At 49.4% G+C, this 20,067-nt stretch overlaps 2 protein-coding genes across 10 annotated transcripts in view; one reads left to right on the forward strand and one right to left on the reverse strand.

The window, feature by feature from the left end:
* LOC122375415 (transcription factor 25-like) overlaps nt 1–13,951 on the reverse strand; it is a 33,179-nt gene extending 19,228 nt beyond the window's left edge. Inside the window, exons 1-11 of one of the 3 annotated variants that reach the window (XM_043354801.1) lie at nt 13,851–13,951; nt 13,086–13,242; nt 11,615–11,776; nt 11,011–11,142; nt 10,526–10,667; nt 9,964–10,094; nt 9,291–9,484; nt 7,958–8,137; nt 7,218–7,350; nt 6,288–6,418; nt 540–710 (exon numbers count right to left, since the gene is read on the reverse strand). In XM_043354801.1, the coding sequence (XP_043210736.1) occupies nt 540–710; nt 6,288–6,418; nt 7,218–7,350; nt 7,958–8,137; nt 9,291–9,484; nt 9,964–10,094; nt 10,526–10,667; nt 11,011–11,142; nt 11,615–11,776; nt 13,086–13,226 (1,517 nt within the window). In that variant the 5' untranslated portion in view covers nt 13,227–13,242; nt 13,851–13,951. Of the gene's footprint in view, nt 1–539; nt 711–6,287; nt 6,419–7,217; nt 7,351–7,957; nt 8,138–9,290; nt 9,485–9,963; nt 10,095–10,525; nt 10,668–11,010; nt 11,143–11,614; nt 11,777–13,085; nt 13,243–13,829 lie in introns of all 3 variants that reach the window. The other 2 variants (XM_043354793.1, XM_043354810.1) reach the window with 2 other exon arrangements.
* Nucleotides 13,952–14,163: 212 nt separating this feature from the next.
* LOC122375432 (PITH domain-containing protein CG6153-like) lies at nt 14,164–19,359 on the forward strand. Of its 7 annotated transcripts, none has more exons than XM_043354838.1 (6): nt 14,164–14,896; nt 15,772–16,020; nt 17,462–17,505; nt 17,683–17,760; nt 18,180–18,284; nt 18,619–19,359. In XM_043354838.1, the coding sequence occupies exons 2-6, from the start codon at nt 15,817–15,819 to the stop codon at nt 18,830–18,832; spliced, it is 645 nt and encodes a 214-aa protein (XP_043210773.1). In that variant the 5' UTR covers nt 14,164–14,896; nt 15,772–15,816; the 3' UTR covers nt 18,833–19,359. The 7 variants fall into 7 exon arrangements, with proteins under 7 accessions (XP_043210773.1, XP_043210790.1, XP_043210763.1 ...); XM_043354855.1 differs by having other exon boundaries at nt 14,164–14,230; XM_043354828.1 differs by having other exon boundaries at nt 14,433–14,619.
* The last annotated feature ends 708 nt before the right edge of the window (nt 19,360–20,067 follow it).

Below are 20,067 nucleotides of genomic sequence, written 5' to 3' on the forward strand. Positions count from 1 at the left end.
GCACCAATGCTCCCCCAGCACCTCTCCTCAGCTCCCAGCGGCCTCCAGAACCTCTCCTCAGCACCAATGCTCCCCCAGCACATCTCCTCAGCTCCCAGCCGCCTCCAGCACCTCTCCTCAGCACCCAGCCGCCTCCAGCACCCCTCCCCAGCTCCAGCTCCCTCCAGCGCGGCCCCGGCGCGCACGGTACCCCGGTCACGTCTCCCGCAGTAACGGCCGGAATTTCTGGACGGCGCGGCGGCGCCCGGCGATTCTCGGCGCCCAGCCTGATCCAGCGATCAGACACCGCCACTGGGCCGCGGCCAGACCAGGGGGAGAGAGGAGGGAGTGGAGGGAGAGAGGGGAGGGGAACAGGTGACGGTAGTGGTAGAACTGATACCGAAAGGGTACAAGACCCGGGGTTCGCTGAGCATGACATTTGATGTGTAGGGTTTGGCGACTCAAAGTCAACCTTCTTCATTGCATAATTCAGAAGGTAGTTCGAATGACCTGGCCATCCCATTTCAAATCCGCGCCTGTGTGTCGTCGCGGCGGCTCACCTTTTCTTTCTGGCCTCCTGTCCCTCGGCGACTCGCGGGTCCTTCTGTTCGACCAGGCGAGCCGCCTCCAGTGCGTTCCGCTGTAGCCAGGGAGCCACCGTGGAGGTCTTCCAGAGGTCGGAAGACCGCTCGGCGTACAGGCGACACAGCATGGTCAGCGCCTGCGCCTGGCTGTGGAGACGGGGAACAGGAGGTGGTTAAATAAACCCAGTGCTGAGGTGACGAGACCACCATGATAAGCATTGTCGATTAGTCACCCTTTAAACGTTCCTCAGCCACCCATCACATTAATCAGTGACTCAGACTCAGCGGCATCCGTCATACATTCTCTAGATAACCATCATTGTCCCTCAGTATTGCATCATACATCCCTCACACACCGCGTGCCATCACACAAACCTAACCGTCAGTCATCATACACTCAATATCAAACATCTCACATACTTAACCCTCGCCCCGTTGGGGGGGGCATTTTGGCCCCCCCCCCCTGTGGTTTTTCCTGAATAGTAAGAAAACGGCGGCGCGCAGCGCCGCCAAATTTTCAGTACCTTCCCGGGCATCAATTTGACACCTTCACACCAAATTTCAAGTCTTAGGTCACCTTAGGTCAGGAGTTATTGAGGTCAAACTGAGGTCATGTTCGAGCAAAAATGAGCAAAAAACATGCAATCTTGAAACGCTCACCAAATCTACAGTTATCAAGCAATTTCAAAGTTCTTTATATGGTCTAGTAGACAAAAAGCGGCGCTACAAAACTGCTATCTCGGATTTTCAAAATTTTTGGTTTTTGACCAAAAAAAATTCAAAAAATTGATTTTTTTAGAAAAACTTTAAAAAAATCCCAAATTTTTCCGAATTTCAAAAAACCGGAATATATGTGATAGTCCCAGCGCTCTTCTATATACATACCAAATTTCAGATCGATATCTCGGTTTTTGGCCAAGTTATAGCGAAAAAACTGTTCAAAAATGATGACGTCAAATTTTTGAACTCAATTTTTAGCGATTCTAGACCACGTACGGCAAAACAAAGACCACCGTTGAACTCCCCGTGACGAGCTGCATCGATTCGATACCCATTTTATGCAGAAATATTAACTTTGAAATTTGACCTAATTTGACCTGACCTTGACCTGACCTTGACCTGACCTTGACCAAAACGTGACCTAAGCTGGCCCCAAAGGCTGCCTGACCCACATAATCGCATTTGTCATGTAAAATGGACCATAAAACATGTATCACACGACACTTTCATATTGTGACCCCCCCGTGACCTGACCTCTGTGACCTGACCTAGTATCAGTGACCTCAAATAGCAAAATATGTGTTTGAAGAACATTTCCCCATCGATGATTTTCAATGAAATGCATTTTACTCGATTTTACAACGCATTTCTTGAAATGCCTGTAAACGGTGAAAATTGGACCTTTGATCTGACCTGTGACGTCATCGGTTTCACCTAGGTCAATAAAATTGGGTCACAAGGTAGTTCCCCGTTGGGGCTATCCAACGCCGTTTACCGCTTGTCGCTATGTTGCGTGGTTCTCGAGATCTTAGGGGGGGGGGGCCAAAATGCCCCCCCCCCCAACCGGGCGCGTTGCTCGGCAGAGCCCAACGGGGCGCGGGTTAAGCCATCCTTCAACCATTCACCAGGCATACCTAGACCATTCACCAGGCATACCTAGACCATTCACCATACATCTCTCAACCATCCCTCAACCATCCATCACACATCCATCACACATCCCTCAGTCACCCGTCACACATCCCTCACACATCCATCACACACCCCTCAGCCGCCCGTCACACATCCGTCACAGATCCGTCCGTCACACTCCAGCCCGGCCGCACATCCGCCGGGCGCGCTCACAGAAATGACCTCTGTCAATCGGCCGGCCTTGAGCCGTCAGCCGGCGGCGGTGCCCCGATCACTCAGCCTCTCCGGCCGCCGGCGGCGACCGCGTCTCGGCTGACCGGTCACTCTCCGCTCTGCCTCCTCCCGCTCCGTCGACAGGCGCTCTGCCCGCCGCCGGAACCAGCGCCGACCTCACCGCGCGGCGCCGTCCTCTTCGAACTCACTCCATTCGCGCTAGCCTCGATATGGCCAGTTCGCTCTGTTTATAGCGGTTTTAGGACGCGCCGACCTGCCAATAACTTTTACACCAGTTCCGATCTTCATTTCGCTTCTCAATTCGTTTCATCTGTCGTTCTCTTTCCTCTCGTATCCCATCCTCTGCAGTTTACATACACTTTCCAAACATTCTAGAGTCTACAGTCTTGTCAGTCTACAGTGTACCTTGCGGCAGCGTCTCCTCCAACCGCCACCATTTTTCCTGGACCCCCCCCCCCCCCCTATCACTCTCCCGCACCCAGACTTTATCGCGCCTCTGTGCTCACGGTCGCTATCCAACTCTCACTGTGAGCTGGGCAGCGATCGGCTTCATTCGCTCTTATTAGGTCTCCTACAGGGTGTTTCACTAAAAGTGTCAAAAAGTAAATGCCTATTAAAGTTATATAAAATATGCAAATCACGTGGTTGCGCACGTGGCTTTGTTGCAAATTTTTGGACATTTATGCTTCGTCCATTTAAGATATATTTCACACTCATACGGAGCGAGGGCAGGAGGCCAAAGTTACTAGTCGTTTTTTTCCTTATGCAGAACAAGAACAGGTTATTTACACCGCAACAGGAGGGGTGAATTACACTTACCTTTGGTGCCATCAGAAACATTGAAACCGTATGCCGACTTGTAAGGAAACGTTTTTTTCTCTCACCTCGCTACGTTCCAGATTATAAAAGGTTCAAAGGGCTTCTTGAGAGGTTTAAAAGGGTTCCTTCGATGCCGGTCCCAGTCCAAAAAAGACTGGGTCCCCCACCTCTCGGCGGAAACCGTTGAAAAAGTCAGGGTCTTTTTGAGGGTCTTTGAAGATAACAAGAAGCTAATTTCAACATCAGAAATTGCCAAGGCCTTACAAGTTATCAAAAACAGCCACTATAATGGCTGTAACCACCAGGAACTGGCTGGATTAGAAGTTCCTGCGCCGAAAAATCAGCTGCCTCGCCGCCCGCCTCTGGCCAGAGCAAAGCCCCGATCTGTCACCGCTTTACTTCTGGTTTTGATCAGTAGCTCTCGCAGAGCTGAGGAAGACTTAAGTCGCAATACTTCGGGAGCTGAAGAGCACCATTCAAGTCTTTGCCGACAGTCTGGACGCTGAAGATGAAAACGGGCTGTGAGGCACCTCCGGACACGTGCCGAAACGGTGCATCAAAAGAAAGGGCGGATATGTGAAATAGGTTTGAGTGACGGTGCTATCGTTTTTATATATTAAAATGTCCAACAATTGCGGATGAAATGGTATGCAAATATCCGTAGAAAACATTGTTATTATGTGCATTATGATCTTTTACTTTTTGACACTTTTAGTGAAACACCCTGTATGTATCCCCTCAACAGTCTACAGCCAACCCTCCACTGCCCAGTGCCCAGGCGGCCGACCAGAGGCCGGTGGGATGGCTAGTCAGGAATTTCAATCAGAGCCCAGACAAAAAACGAAAGGAGAGGCGCTCCCCGAGGCGGCAGCTGTGGCGGCTGGGGAAGTGGAGGTGTTTACTGGTGAGGATACTGCTTGAGTCGGCTCCAGAGTCCCCACTGCCCATTGGTAACCCAGCTTGGTTCAATTGGCCCATCAGAATCTTCGCCCATTCTGAGTTGATCTGCACTGTCCTCACTGAATCGTGTACTTGCCGAGGCAGCGATGAGACTGCTTGGCTACCGAGGTTTGGAAGGCATACGGGGCGAGGACACTATCCAGTATGTGTTGTTGTTTTGGCCACTCCCCAGAACGGACCCACAAAGTGACGTCATGGGCCCACGGGTATGCGGTTGTACCCCAGACGTCAGGTCATATCCCCGCCGCCGATCGAGGACATGAAAAACAGCCACCACGACGCTCGACCGGCTGGCTCAGACAGACAGCTAGGCCGTCTGTCAAAATAAACTATTGGGACGTTTCAGCATGGGTAAAATATTGTTTTAGACATAACCGTTTCTTTCAAAGTATGGCAAATCAAGCATTTCCAACCAGTGGCTCTCAGAGTGGGAAGACAAAAGCGACACTCCTACGTCATACAGCTCTTTTTAACGCAGACTCACTCAAAGTTGCTCACCAGATCAAGGATCTATCTGTGACGATTACCAAGCACTGGTGTGACCCAGTCTGGGACACAACACCTCCACTATCCCAGCATCTAACACCGAACCAGCACCAGGCCGGTTCAGCAAACAGTAAACCACCGCGATAACGGCCCAACGCCAGACGCTGGCCAATAAAGCGCTCCCGCCGACATACGGCCAGCCCAGGAAACGAAAACGGCCTGTCTGATGGCTCATGAATATTTATTCGTGTGCATCGGCCATGAATAAAAATGTTCCACAGCAATTTGCATTATGCATCGTCGGAAAACTCGTTCGCGCAGCTGACACCTAGAGGCTCCGAGGAGCGGCGTTTCCCGCCGCCCATTAGCACAGCGGCTTTTCGCTTCATTGGAGCACACGCCTGGAGTTTCTGGGCGGAATATGGCCGTGTGTTGGAGCTCATCAGTTAAGTAGGCGCCCCGCCGCGCCGGGTGGGCACAGGGCGAGCTCGAGCGGCTGGTGGGCACGGCGTGGTTACAGCTGGTTAGTGGTGACGATATAGATCCGACTCGGGGGAGAGGGAAGGGAAAGAGGAGCGGGGCGGTCGCAAGTCAACCTGAATTCGCGTGTTCTCTAGACAATTAAACTAACTAGACCTTTCTCTAGACTCTACTCTGTCAACCCTCTAGATTCTTGTTCTCGCGACTCGAACAAGCCGAAACCATATGGTTAAGTCTTAACGTCAATTCCCAGCGACAAAATCTACCAATGAAACGTATCCCACGTAAGTTCATTTAAATGTCATTCGTAGCTCCAGAAATATAGCACCCGCCTTCTATTTCGCCTACGATGTCGGACAAGGATCTTACCAATATACACCTCCCTCGTACTGCGCTCAAGAGCAATTACGCAACCCCCTAACCTACCTCACGGAATGGCCAACCCACTGCCCGCCCTCCAGTAGCTTCCGGAGGCAGTCTGTGAGGATAGTTCATCGCCCACTCCCACACCACGGGTCTTTACGTGTGTGTGTGTGGGAGAGCCTCGGCTCCTCATCTTATTCACACAGAAAGTCTGAGGTGGCAGTCAGCACCCACCGGTGCCTGAATAAAACGACCTCAGACTAACCACCGCGACGGTTCGGGAATATGTCAAACGGTATGAGAGTCCCGTCTCGACTGGTAAACCATAATCGACGCGGTGTCACTCTTTCACTGCTGATAATCTCTTGTACGTATTCACGTCATACATATCTTAGGTGTTCAATATTTAGGATTGTTGCTTTATATCATTGGCGATCGCACACACTTGCATTTTTCTTTTCTGTCTTCATCCCTTTCCTACAATCTGCATTTTCCCATGCTCCTGTCGTTGGTAGTCAGCTATAACATCATAGACATAGCCTTTCTGATCCTCGCTTTTCTTTCCTTTCTTTCGTTCAGGCTTCGTATCTTTCACATTCACACACTCACTCACTCACTCACTCACTCACTCACTCACTCACTCACTCACTCACTCACTCACTCACTCACTCACTCACTCACTCACTCACTCACTCGCTCACTCGCTCGCTCGCTCGCTCGCTCGCTCGCTCACTCCCTCCCTCCTCTCACCTCCGCTCGGCGGCCGGCTGGAACAGCGGACACTCGCGCACCTCCTGGCACGGAGTGACGTCACACTTGTCGTTAAGTAGCGGCAGCAGGCTGGGGAAGAGCAGTAGTGCCCGCTGCAGGCCGGCGTCAGCCTGAGGATGGGAGAGAGGCGGGAGGGTCAACGGAAGTCACCGCAGGGGGCAGAGAACACGGACAAGACAGCACTCACTGAATAAATGTACAGAAATGAAACGGATGAGACAGATTAAAAAAAAGGTAAATCGAAGTCGATATCGAAGCAGATGAATAAACATATTCTACTGGTTATTCAATTACTCAGCTTAATGTCTGCAATATCAGCATTCTAATGCACCAACCAAACACCAGTCCTTAGCAGTCCCTAGATAGACATTGTGATGCCGACATTCGTAAAGGCACATCAGGGTCGATACTGATGTCATCATACCCAGCTACTGCGCCGTTCTAAATCGGTCGTCAGTCGGCCGTTGGTAGCTGTGCAGCTGCTGTACAAATACCGCCCAATACTCGGCTCCGAAAATACCGGCAGCCTCACATCCGGCGGCCCTAATTCCTGTCTGGCGCATCCGTCGCGGCCAGAGCCTCTGCCGGGCGGCCCCTGCGACCCCCGGGGCTGCGGATTGGCCGGCTGAACACTGGTGAACCCGTCTCACTCAGAGGTGTGGTGGGTAGTGCGAGGCGGTGTGGATGAGAGTGTGGAACTAGTGCGGTGAAGGAAACGATGGGGACACTCAGAGACGTATGGATATGAAACTGGTCGAGGCCAGTGTCGTGTCTCACCCACTCGTGCTGCAGTGTCCAGTGTCTCTGTCTCTGTTTCAGTGTCAGTGCCAGTGCCTCGATATCGGACCATCTCACCTGTTGTATGTCTATCGACCTCTGTCTCAGTGTCTCAGTGTCTCCTTTCCTCACCTGTTGTCTCAGTCTGTCCGCTTCAGTCGAGTCGCCGGCTGCCTCGGCCAGCAGGAGGTGCGCGTACGGCACAGAGTAGGCGAAACTGGGCAGCTGAGACAGGTTTCGGACCGGCTCCCACTGGGCGTGGAACCTGCACACAGCCGGCGAGCGCGGACGGTGAGGGCAGGACAAGACACCGTACGGGGATCCGCAGTTGCTTCTGTACACGAACCCCAACTCCAGCCGTCTGTCCTGTCCAGTAACAACTGATAACATTGATGTCGACTGCCGGTCCCTGTACAAGAGCAGCTGAGGTTTCCTGTGAGTGCCCTCTGACAGTTTATCGTTGTTTCATGTGAAGGTGCTGGGACAATTTACTAAAGGTCGCTGTACAGTAGCAACTGCGGGTCCCCGTACCTACTCGTACAATATCTACATACTGCAGTCAGTGGCTCAACACACTGCCGGCAGAGCACGAAGTCAACACAACGCAAAAATTACCCAGTACCTGCATTACTACAGTGGTTCAACAGAGCTAGACAGGTGACCACAGTAGACAAGAAATAGTGCGATGGGTAAAGCCTGGAGGATAGACCTAACAAGCTGATCATATCGGCCACATAGTGATAAAGAAATAGCACACATTGAAACCTTACGGCTTACAAGCTCACTTCTGGAGCCCAAGTCTGTTCCCGGCAAGACAGTGTGCACATGCGGTGTCAATCGCCCATCTCTCCCTCTCCCCTCCTCGCTCTCACCTGACCAGCCACTGGTACTCGTGCGCCCTCAGCGCGTAGTGACAGACCAGCAGCACCGCACCCAGCGGGTCGTCCGACGGCTGGACCGACAGCAGCAGCTTACAGAACTCGAGCGCCGTGCGGTGGCAGCCGCGCTCGCTCAGCGCCCGCGCGTGCCGGAACAGCGCCAGGAACAGAGGCCTGGAGACGGACGGACGGCGCAGAGACAGGGGGAGAAACGAGGGAGGGAGGTGAGGGTCGGTTTGCGAAGGGGAAAGGTGAGCCAAACGAAATAGAGAAGCTAGTATATTATTTATCAAATAAAAACAAATAAAAATCGTAACACGCCCACAACAGTGGAATTGATATTGCTGAAACCAGTAGCAACACATCTTAGCCCACCCCACCAACCTTTTCCCTGTCTACCAGTACCCATCTGCCCCTCCCCTACCTACCCATTCTCCTTGCACCGGTAGTCGAGCCGCGCCTATCCCCCCTCCCCTACCTACCTATTCTCCCTGCGCCGGTAGTCGAGCCGCGCCTATTTCACCCCCCCCCCCTCCTCCCTAACTATTCTCTTTGCGCCGGTAGTCCACCCCTACCTATTCTCCCTGCGCCGGTAGTGGAGCCCTACCTATTCGAGTCACCTATTCTCCCTGCGCCGGTAGTCGAGCCGCGCCTATCCCCCTATTCTCCCTCCTATCTACGCCTCCTCCCTACCTATTCTCCCTGCGCCGGTAGTCGAGTCACGCCTATCTCCCTATTCAGTATTCTCCCTCCTATCTTCTCCTCCTCTCCCTACCTATTCTCCCTGCGTCGGTAGTCGATCCGTACCTATTCTCCCTGCGCCGGTAGTCGATCCGTACCTATTCTCCCTGCGCCGGTAGTCGAGCCGTACCTATTCTCCCTGCGCCGGTAGTCGATCCGTACCTATTCTCCCTGCGCCGGTAGTCGATCCGTACCTATTCTCCCTGCGCCGGTAGTCGAGCCGTACCTATTCTCCCTGCGCCGGTAGTCGATCCGTACCTATTCTCCCTGCGCCGGTAGTCGATCCGTACCTATTCTCCCTGCGCCGGTAGTCGAGCCGTACCTATTCTCCCTGCGCCGGTAGTCGATCCGCACCTATTCTCCCTGCGCCGGTAGTCGAGCCGTACCTATTCTCCCTGCGCCGGTAGTCGATCCGTACCTATTCTCCCTGCGCCGGTAGTCGATCCGTACCTATTCTCCCTGCGCCGGTAGTCGAGCCGTACCTATTCTCCCTGTGCCGGTAGTCGAGCCGTACCTATTCTCCCTGCGCCGGTAGTCGAGCCGCGCCTATCCCCCTATTCTTCCTCCTATCTCCTCCTCCCCGTACCTATTCTCCCTCCGCCGGTAGTCTAGCCGCGCGGTGCCCGCCGTCACGGAGAAAAGCGGGTGGGCGGCCGCCTCCATGGTAAACAGCGCGCGCTCCAGCAGCTCGGCCGAGAGCGCCAGGTCCTCGCCCAGACGGCACACGTCCGACAGCTGCAGCATCGAGTTCACGTGGCCCGGGTGGCGGTTCATCAGCGCCTGTGGAACGGTAGGAGGGGGGGGGGGGAAGGCGGGTCACTGGCAGGGCAGGGACGGGGTCAGCGGTCGAGATAAGGGGTCGAATGGAGCGGGGTAGGGTGAGATATGATAGTACCAGGAGGTAGTGGGGTAGGGAAAGGGATAGAGATAGAGCAGAAGCGGGACAAATCGAAATAACGAAGGGACGGAAACCGGTGTCGGGATCGGACAAGAAGAAAGCCAGTTCAGCACACAAAAAGATCAGGGTAGAAGAACTAACAGATCTAAGACAGATTGAAAGGGATCAGAAGCACGACAGATGTATATTAACAGGGACAAGGCAGAGAGTGGTACACAGAGCGACGCGTCCCACACGGTCCGTACGTCGTAGCGTGTCCATCCGTCCGTCCTCGTCTATCCATCCGTTCGTCTGTCTGTGTGCCCGTGCGTCCGTCCTGGTTCATACATCCGCCCCCTCGAGGGCGCTCTGTTCCACCCACCAGAATGTTGTCAGGGTTGACCGACTCTACAGCGGCCAGGAACTGATGTTCCACCTCCTGGTACTGGGGGCCGTGCACAAACTGAAACCACTGCTCCGAGCCACGCTGTTCCACTAGCTCCATCGATAAACCTGCCAAAGGAGGGTAGAGGTTAACACGGGGATCGGCACAGATCAGAGCAGTCAGCCGCCGGACAGAGTGGAAAGGGGAGCGGTGCGGAGCCGAAGGACAACTGAAACAACCGAACAAAAACTGCTAAGTATTAGACACGTGACCAATCGTGGCGGCCATTTTACCCACTGTGACACCCCTGTGACCTGACACTGGCTGACATAGTTTTATTGATTATCGACAGCCCTGACATCACGAAATTACCAACACTGCTGGAGGAGCAAAAGGAAGCACTGACTGACCTGAACGACATCCAGTTTCTGACACCATCTTATAAACGTACAAGCCGTACTCGCCACGCCATATGTGGAAGGCTTTTGATGTTAATACATACATACATACATACATAAGAATAACCGTGACTAGCCGAGTTTGGTGGGAACTAACTCACCGAGTTTGACGGGCGGCGGGAAGCGGTGCACGTTTGTGACCATGGAGAAGGAGCGCGGGTGGCCGGGCCCGCGGCGCCGGCCCGTCCGCCGCTGGTCCACCACGTCACGGCCGAACATGCGGCGCATCTCCGCGTCCGGGTTCTGCCCAACGGATGGATGGAGGAGTGTTAGAGATGGGGAGGGGGGGGGGGTGTCACAGCTGATGGTGCAAGAGCCACATACGACGAGAAGAGAGCTGGAGGGGAGACATTCGTGACAAAACGGGCCCTTCTCGTCCAAAACGGAGATATTCGTTACGTTATTAACTGTGGCTCACACTCACGACGACAGAGGGGTCATACGCGCCTGCAAGGTTACAGAACATGAGGCTCAACCCAACACAGCCCGCTATACTCCATGACCCTAATTGATACTCTACTAGTTGTATTCCACGACTCTAATTGAACGACAGCCCACATTTCTAAACAGCTGTCCTCATACCCACCAGATGTTTGCGCTCAATGGTGAGCACGTTTTTGACGATGGTGCTGTTGGTGTGTTCCGTGGCCGGCGACTGGACGGTGATCTCTCCCAGGAGGCGGTTCACCTCCAGCACGCTGGCGTCGACCTCGTCCACCTGGCGGCAGGGTTGGAAGCTGAGTTTGACAAGACAAACTCAAGGGCTCAAGGTAACTAGGCGCCCAACAGCGAAGAGTAAGCGCTAGCCATCCATAGTCCATACCCAGTTGGTCCTGCGGCGTATGAACTATGGGCGACAAGCTCAAAACAGTTGTATCTAAATGAAAACGACCCATTTCTTTCCTATTCCAATGCACGCTATTACTATTTACTTTTCCTTGCCTCGGCAGATGCAGCAAACGCGACTCTTGAGGTCGCAATAAAATCGGCCCATGTCCCGTATGACGTCTTGTTCGAGTGCTACTCCCCATTGTCCTGCTACTTGCTGGTATTACCGACAGAATTTACCGTCCAGCTAGCATAGCCGATCGGCTCACCAGCACACCTTCCTCCGGTCCGCCCCGTCTCCATTCAACGCGCCAATCGCAACGCCGACTTACGTCGACCGCTCGCACCACGACGTCGCCTACCTCCGACACCGTGTTATCCTCGCTACTGGCTGCCGCCGGCCGGCGCGAGGACTTCTTCTTCTTGCGCTTCCGCTTCCCCTGCGTCTGCGGCAGCGGCGCCGGCGCACTCGTGTCGACGTCGTCATCCTCCTTGACGTCAGTCTCCGACTGCGACTCATTCAGCTGAGGGAGGGGTAGAAGAGGATGACAGGTAAATGAGAGAAAGGTGCAAATAAAAGGACATAATCAAATAACATAAAAAATGACACAATTTCAGCTTCTGGAGTATAATAATAAGACAAGTAGTTGCACCCTGTCTCATTTGAAATCAACTCTCACCTCAAGATATTCAGCCATGGGTGAGTGGGCCAAGCCAAAGATCAAGTGAGGTTAGGTATTTGTTTAGTGAGGCAAAAGACTAAGGCAAGAAGGCATTTCTATTTAGTAATTAACAATCAATTTTTACTTTTGTTTCGTTGATGATTTTTTGACTACAGTTAAATTAAAGATTGATAATATATACATTATACAATATTAAATTATGGATTGAGGCTTTGGAAGTTTAAGTGGTCGGAAGTGTTTTGGTTAGTCCCGTTATCTTTACCAGTTTCGCGCAGATAATCAGTTTTGTACATACATAGTGATATGCCGTGTTCGTAATTTTAGGTAGAATAATTTGGCGATAATTTGAACATCAGAATATGTAAAGAAATTAACCCTCGCCCGCACATGGGGGGGGGGGGTTGCCACCCCCCCCCCCAGGTAGTCTTTCTGCTCTGCACTCAACATTTTTAGAGCTAGAAGGCTGATTTTTCGTATAGCTGCTCCTCTATCCTTTCTTGATGTCCACTGAAAATTTCAAGTTTCTGTGATTTTTGGTTTCAGAGATATGACCTTGTTTTTCAGGTCATGTCATGACCCAAATGGCCAATTCTCAACATCTTGCGTTTGCCATGGGCGTTGTGAGCTTTTGACACCTTGATTTCGGCCTTTTTTTGCCAGTCTTACCTCCCACCTATCATGGAACATGTTGTTCGACGATGTACAGGTGTCAAGGTCAGGGTCAAGGTTAACCTAGGTCATCTAAGATAATTGCGTTTTAGGCAAGCAAAATTTACTTTTTGTGAAGTTTTTTTTACTGCATTTTTGGTAAAAGCTTCTCAGATCATGATTTCATGTAATATGGACACAAAAACAATCGGTGCACACATCAGTATATACACAGACACACACAGACATACAAACACATATAATTGACCTGGACCTAACTTGACCTGAAATGACCTCAGCAGTGATCAGCCACTCAGTTTATCTACCTATGGCAGGCAAATAGGTATTAACTCTTAATGTGAGATAACTTGCCATGACCTCCTGACCTGACCTGTGGTGACCTTGGTCTGAAATTTTCACATGTGCAGAAAAGATGTAGTCACTATTTTTTAAATATCCATTGAAACACCTCCCCAGCAGGGTGCAGGTTAATGAGACATACCAAGCTGAAGATGTTGGCTGGTCGAGATGAAGTGTCACTGGTCAGGTCATCGGCCTCCTCCTCATCCCCAGGGTGAAGGGGAGATGGCTCCTCAGCAATAGCTGGCTTCCCTTTCAGCTTTCTCAGGTTCCGAGATGACATTGTGCCAATTGCCGATCTGTTGAATAAAATGTATTTGATCATCACGAAGTGAACATGACTTGTAAGTTAGGCTAAATAAGCAAAAATCTTGGTATTAGTAAATATAAGTCCGAGTGGACAATTGTGACGCTGTTGATACAAATATGTAACAGCAAAAAATTTAGGTTTTAGGTTATGTTAGGTTGTAGGTTTATAGGTTTTAGGTTTTAGGTTGGTAGGTTTGTAGGTTAAGTTAGGTTAGGTTGTAGGTTTGTAGGTTGTAGGTTGGTAGGTTGTAGGTAAATAGGTAAGGTTAGGTCAGGTTTGATTATGTTTTTTCTTTTATTTCCAAGACATATAAGTATCATTTTGGATTCAGGATGTCAAATAATGTAAGAATATAAAAACTATCTTTTAACAGTCACTCGGACTCAATGTATACTTTTATCAAAATCTTTATAGCCTTGCGCCTTGCCGCTTGTCACGACCACGGACCATACAACACAAATAACCATAACAATAGCTGGGACAATATCTTATAACTGGGATCTTATAACAATATCCAATAGCTGGGAGATCTTGAAACCCTCAAATGCAAGTGAACTTTTAATTGTTAGTAAGGACCTGAAAAAGTACCTAATTTACCGTGCACCAGCAATCACACAAAGCAAAAACAAAAACAAAAATGTGACTTTCGGTTTCTACACAGCGCAAAGACCCCGTTAACTTTATACAATTATGGCTCACACGACAAACCATATCATCAAATGCTGTTCAGAAAGCTGAAAATGACGGGACTGAAACTGTTGTTGCTAGGTAACTAGCATTAATCGCTGGAACTTTCGCAAGTTGCGTGGCAACTGCTATTTGAGAGCAGTTTCATCTAATGAAAATGCAGCATTCGAACATAAATAACGCATATGAAGCTTCTTGAGGGTAAACATGGATTAGGTATTCCTGGATCGGACACTCCGCCGATTTTCCGACTTTCCGACCACCCGGCGGCGGCGGCGGATTTCCCGACGGCGAGGGCGCTGGCGTCATTTTAGCATTGCGGGCTATGGGCGGAGCGTGTCTTTTTGTATACTTTTGTCGTTTATTACTTACCTATAACCGATTTTGATGAAAATTTTTGTGAACCAGGTAGAACAGGAATTGAGGAATGTCATGGAAATATTCTTTTCCCAGTTTTGATTTAAGAAGTTGCTTAAATTCTGCTGACAAGTGAGGGTTCGTGATTACAGCCGAAGAGCCAATGTTGGAATAAAGTTAAGTTTTATGCGATAACATGAAAATAAGTTGATATTTGTATTAAATCATCAATAGGAACTTGTTTGACTGCCAAGGAACGATGATATTTGATGATAAATTGCATCGGCAAGTCAAGAATACCGGCTCAGTTTATGGGCATCAGGTAATGATTCCTTATGTGATAGTGACTAAATGGAGCCATAATAATTATAAGAAAGGACTAAAAATTATGTTTAAAGTGTCTGAAATTGTGTCTTATGAGCTAAAGTTCGCTAATTTCGCCCTCCATTACCGCGTTTTTAGCACGGAAGCCGGTGCGGCGGCCGCCGGCGCACTCGCCGCCGATGTTTCGGAGCTCCGCCACCAGGGCGGCCGCTTGGTCGCCGGCGCTAGTGTTGGGGAATAGGGAGTGTCCTATCCAGGAATACTTCATCCATGGGGTAAACAAAGCAGCACGTGTCAGTCGGGGAAACTATGGTAAAATCTGCTATTTTTAGCAGTCTGCTATTTTTAGCAGAAATCTGCTAAAAATGGGTACGCATGTGACGTCATCGTACCCAAATATAGCAGATTTGGGTACGGCCCCCGACAAAAGCAGATCTGCACCCTAATTGAAGCAAATGCGCATCAAATGCCTGGCAGATTCATGATTAGAATAGTGCTGAGAATGTCCTCTGATATTTTTGTTCAGATCCGACTATGAATGAATGATTAGAATAGTGCTGAGAATGTCCTCTGATATTTTTGTTCAGATCCGACTAATGAATTTCAAAATAGTCGGATCTGAACAAAAATAGCAGAGAACACCCTCAGCACTATTCTCATCATGAATCTGCCAGGCATTTGATGCGCATTTGCTTCAATTAGGGTGCAGATCTGCTTTTGTATGGGGCCGTACCCAAATCTGCTATATTTGGGTACGATGACGTCACATGCGTACCCATTTTTGGCAGATTTCTGCTAAAAATAGCAGACTGCTAAAAATAGCAGATTTTACCATAGTTTCCCCGACTGGTGTCCCCTTCAACTGTATAGTTTGCGGTTTTATGATTTTTTTTAACTTTCTGTTAATTTATGTGATAATCGTAGCATTTGAAAAAAAAGTTTTGAAGGCAGGGATGCCAAAGGGATCAAAGATGTATAAATATATCAATATTTTGTTGCAGAAAGCAGGCCTTTTGTCTCTTGACTCTTGTGGATAGGTAAAAACTACAAAGACTAGGTATGTTACATGTAGCTTTGTTCAAGTTTCAACTTTGATGTATCCTGACAACATTTGTGTTTTTCATTCTTTTCTCATACACACTACTTGCAGACTGGAGTCCATATTTTGTAGCAGCCAGTTCTGCCTGTCTTCACGATGGGAGGCCATGATGACCACCACCACAACCACCATGGTGACTGTGCCCATGAGGACACCGGCGTGGACCCATCAGAGATGGGCATTATGTACAGCCTCTACCAGAAGATTGACATTGACCATGTAGTCTGTTTAAATGAACAGGAAGAAGAATCGGGCAAGACTATCTTCAAAGCCTGGGAGAACAGGCTCGACAAAGAAAAGGTACCTACTACGGTATTTATTTACTTTAGGACCGGCAGCCTTTACTTTCGTCACGAACCCCAAGTGATAGTAAGAAGCATATCACATGACATAATTTGACCTTTTGATTTCATAGCTGATAGTCATTCATGGCACAAACAAGCTTAAATGCACCAATACAATATTTACCGTCACCGCCGCAGATCCCCACCGACTGCGTACTCCACCGGCCACGCACCGCGCTCCAAGGTTTAGTGAATACATATACGATGATATTCAACTGTGAGGAAAGTGACGTCATGAAATTTCTCGTCGCGAAGCAGCGGCAGTGCCGAAGGCAATGCCTTAGGAGAGATTACAGGCAATGGTAGGTCAAATATTTTTAGGTTAAGTGGTTGTGTATTTGGCTTCAGGCCGAAGGCCTGAAGCCTAATGCACAATCACTTAACCTAAAAATATTTGACCTACCATTGCTTGCAATCTATTCATGCGAGCAACTTTTCCTTATCCCCGGGTAGGCAAATATCAGTAGGTCAGGTTAGGTAAGGTTAGGTTATGTTCTGATAATTTTTTCCGTGTTTAATTTGCTATCCTACCCCATTTGCTCCCCCACCCAAAAACCCCGGTTCCCAACATTTCCTCTATTTTGTTTGGTATTATGACGTCATTTTCATTGAATTAAACATGCACACATTTTTCCTTTTCGCAAATGGCAACGGCGCAAACACGTTGTTTATCCTTATTGCCGCATTCGTATAATTTCGTCGGTGTACGTTACGTGACGCGGGGTGAGGTGGCTGGATTTTATCAAGTTTTTGTGTGACTTTTTGCAGTTTTGGTGACATGTAAGTATCATTTCTTGATTAAGGATGTCAAATAATGGAAGATTGTCAAAAATTTCCCTTTGAAAAAGTGTGCCGGTCCTAAAGTAAATATTTACCCCTACTACCTACCTAGCTCACTGATTGCTAGTATGATTGGCTTAGGAGTCTGGACTCTGGAGGCTCAGAAATCTTGGTATAAAAGACTCTGTATCTGTGCTGAACTAGCTAGAAGCTGAATCACAAAAAAGTGAAGGGTCATCATGAATTTGTAGATGCCCAGTAGCTTGACAAAGTGTTGACAGTGGAAGTGTCTACTTCCTGAGTACTGTGTGATGAGAGGCTGGTTCTGATTGCTATTTGCTTAAAACATTCAACAGGATGGTCTGTGGTTAGTCACTGTGATCACTGATCATAATAGATGCTGTGCTCTAAGTCCTGCCTGGTATTTCCTGAATGAGCAGAGGTTAGAGTTGCTGATGATCAATGCAGGACAATATCTGCCCAGCATGTTTTCTGAATTCTGACCTTGGAAATGTGGTCATAGAACACTGGCTGTTGGATACATTTCAGAAATAAGACTGAACCAGCCTTAAGTTGTATTGACAAGATTTTACCAAATGCTCTTACCTTTTTTACAGTACGTGGATTCTGATGCTGATGCGGAATTACTCATAAACATACCGTAAGTTAAGATCATTTATGCATCAATATTTTGTTTTATAATCAATGTTTCTAAAGAACAAATGACTGGCTTCATTTGTTATGTTTGAATATAAGAATCGCCATTCACTATGGAGAACAGTCACCATACTAAAGCTACTAATATCAATTTAATGCTCACTTCCTCGTGGCTTTTTAGGTTCACCGGCAACATCAAGCTGAAGGGGCTGATTCTGATCGGTGGAGAGGAGGGCACGCACCCCACCAAGATCAGACTGTAAGTACGGGTGAGCTGCAGCAAGGTGCGGGGGTCGGTGCGATTGAAAATTTAGAACTGTTTCATGTGTGCGGTTGTGGAACGGTCGATGTGTCTGAACTCTGAAACAGTACGCCAGTGTACGGTCAGCTAGTATTTGGTGAATATGTTGTATTCGTGAAATGGGTGAATTAATTATTTGTCATTTGGTGTGCCCTGATCGTAAGTTTGAAACCATGGAAAACGTCAGTCTACCGGTACTCGTGTTGTAATTGTGACTTGTTATTGTACTGTTTTCACATATTTCAGCCTACAGTCCTTCCTCCAATAACCCACTAAGAACAAACAATGAATACGTGCAAAACAGCCGCATTGAACAACAACTTTTCTGTTATGTTGCGACTTGCGATCTGACGTATCTGACGCACTCGTGCCGCCAGCTTCAAGAACCGGCCTCAAATGACGTTTGATGACGTGGGCGCGCCGCCTGATCAGGAGTTTGAGCTCCATCGTGATCCGGAGGGGAAGCTGGAGTACAGCACAAAGTAAGTCGGGCAGGACCGCTATACCGATGCGGCCAACCGTGCTTCGTCGCCAGTCCGAATATTCGTCTTGGATTTTGCCATAGCTTTTTTGCTCATGTGATGACAGTATGAAAAGCATGAGGATTCACAATTGATGTACCTCTTGAGCGTTTTTCCAGTTCAATTCGTTAATCTTAAAATGAGAAAAAGAACAATGAATGCGCAGGCAGAAATATTTGTCGGACGATCTGTGCGTGATGCACATCGCCACGTCTGCTTTCCGATCTCTCTGCTAGGTGGCGCTGGTGACCAATCAATAGATGTCGCCACCTGACATTCACCCACCCTCCGCCAGAGTGGTGACATTTTCCTCCGTCCACCATCTGACCGTCCACGTGCCGGGCAACATGGGCGGCGGCGACGTGACGCGACTCTACTACCTGGGCCTGCGGGGAGAGTTCACTCCGGCACACCGGCACGGCGTCACTATCTGCAACTACGAGCTGCGGCCCAATGCCTCCGACGTCAAGGAGGAGAGTCTGCACGACGTGACCCGTCAGGTGCAGTGAGCGCCGCCCCGCGGCTGCCGCTCGTGTGTGCTGAGAGCCCGTGGGTTGGGAGGTTCATTCTGTGCAGTTGGAATGTGCGAAATATGATGTTGAAGAAAGCTAGCTGAGCCGTTTCGCTCCGGCACTGTGTATTGTGCAGCAACAACGTAAAGTTTATCAGTGATGTGGCGGAGGACCGAGGTCGGAAGGCTCGCTACCGCAGCACTTCGTGCGTCCTGTACCAGCCTGATAATAGTTGAGCGAAGCACTGAGGACGACGCGGGCACGCTCGTGATGCCTTATAAGCTGTGTCGCTTTCCCACACCCCCAGTATCTGTTGCCCCGGAGAATCTCCACTCCATGACACGTTGTTATACTGTCAGAACCGGTGAAGCTGTGATCTCTGCGGACGTCCTATGCCTAGTCCTCGGCGTCGTCCCGCGCGTGCTCCGTTCATGTGATGAACATGTGGGTGGAAGTTGGAACGCATGTTGGCGGTCTATTGGACGGTTTTTGACGGTGGTTAAATAAACGAGTTTCGTTTCGCAGGGCATATGTTGCTTGTGAGCGAGCCTTCGCGAAAAAAAATCATGTTTTGACGACAGTGGAAAAACAGGTATGCCAGAGGTCTATTGAACGCCATTGGGTAACACAGAACCAATCCGATGTCAGTGATTGTTAACCCGGCAGTTGCTGGGGTATTTCGCCACCCACCGTTTGCTGGGGGGGGGGGGGGCGTTAAAGGTAGTGTGCCAGCTTTCTTGGACCATATGGAGTTAATGACCCGGATAAGGAGAACCGGATTTTTAGAACTTATCCATACCTTCAAAACTTATGGAAACGTCTTAAATTCTTCAAATTTTGAGTACCCCAGTGCGAAATTCGCCCCGACGGGTTGTCGGTCGTACCCCAACCACATTTCACACCACTATGAACAATAAATTCACACTCTAAAATCGCTATTACCGATAGGCTCATCCAATCAAGTTTCGATAAACCCGTTCATCATCATCTCCTGCGGTTTCGAACACGCCTGTTAGGTGGCTTCTGATGCTCGTCGGGGTCGGAATTTCCAAATACGCGTGGTGCGTCGGGCCGCGCGCTCTGACTTCGGCCAAGAAAAATGCGTCAGCTGATCATTGTCATTTCTGCCACTTGCGTGTGGTGTAATGGGGTCATGTAACGGCTGTTTCATATCAATTATTTTACATAAAATCATATTTCAAACCACAAATTAATGTTCGACAGCCAAATTT

This window comes from Amphibalanus amphitrite, unplaced genomic scaffold, assembly GCF_019059575.1.
Source record: "Amphibalanus amphitrite isolate SeventyFive unplaced genomic scaffold, NRLGWU_Aamphi_draft 000041F_arrow, whole genome shotgun sequence".
In the NCBI taxonomy this organism is placed as follows: Eukaryota; Metazoa; Arthropoda; class Thecostraca; order Balanomorpha; family Balanidae; genus Amphibalanus; species Amphibalanus amphitrite.

Bases quoted from the DNA above. Each gene is read 5' to 3' on its own strand.
- LOC122375432 (XM_043354838.1), top strand. From the start codon at position 15,817: ATGGGAGGCCATGATGACCACCACCACAACCACCATGGTGACTGTGCC. The intron at 17,506-17,682 runs GTAAGTTAAGAT...GTGGCTTTTTAG, and splicing joins GAATTACTCATAAACATACC to GTTCACCGGCAACATCAAGC. The intron at 18,285-18,618 runs GTAAGTCGGGCA...ACCCTCCGCCAG, and splicing joins AAGCTGGAGTACAGCACAAA to AGTGGTGACATTTTCCTCCG.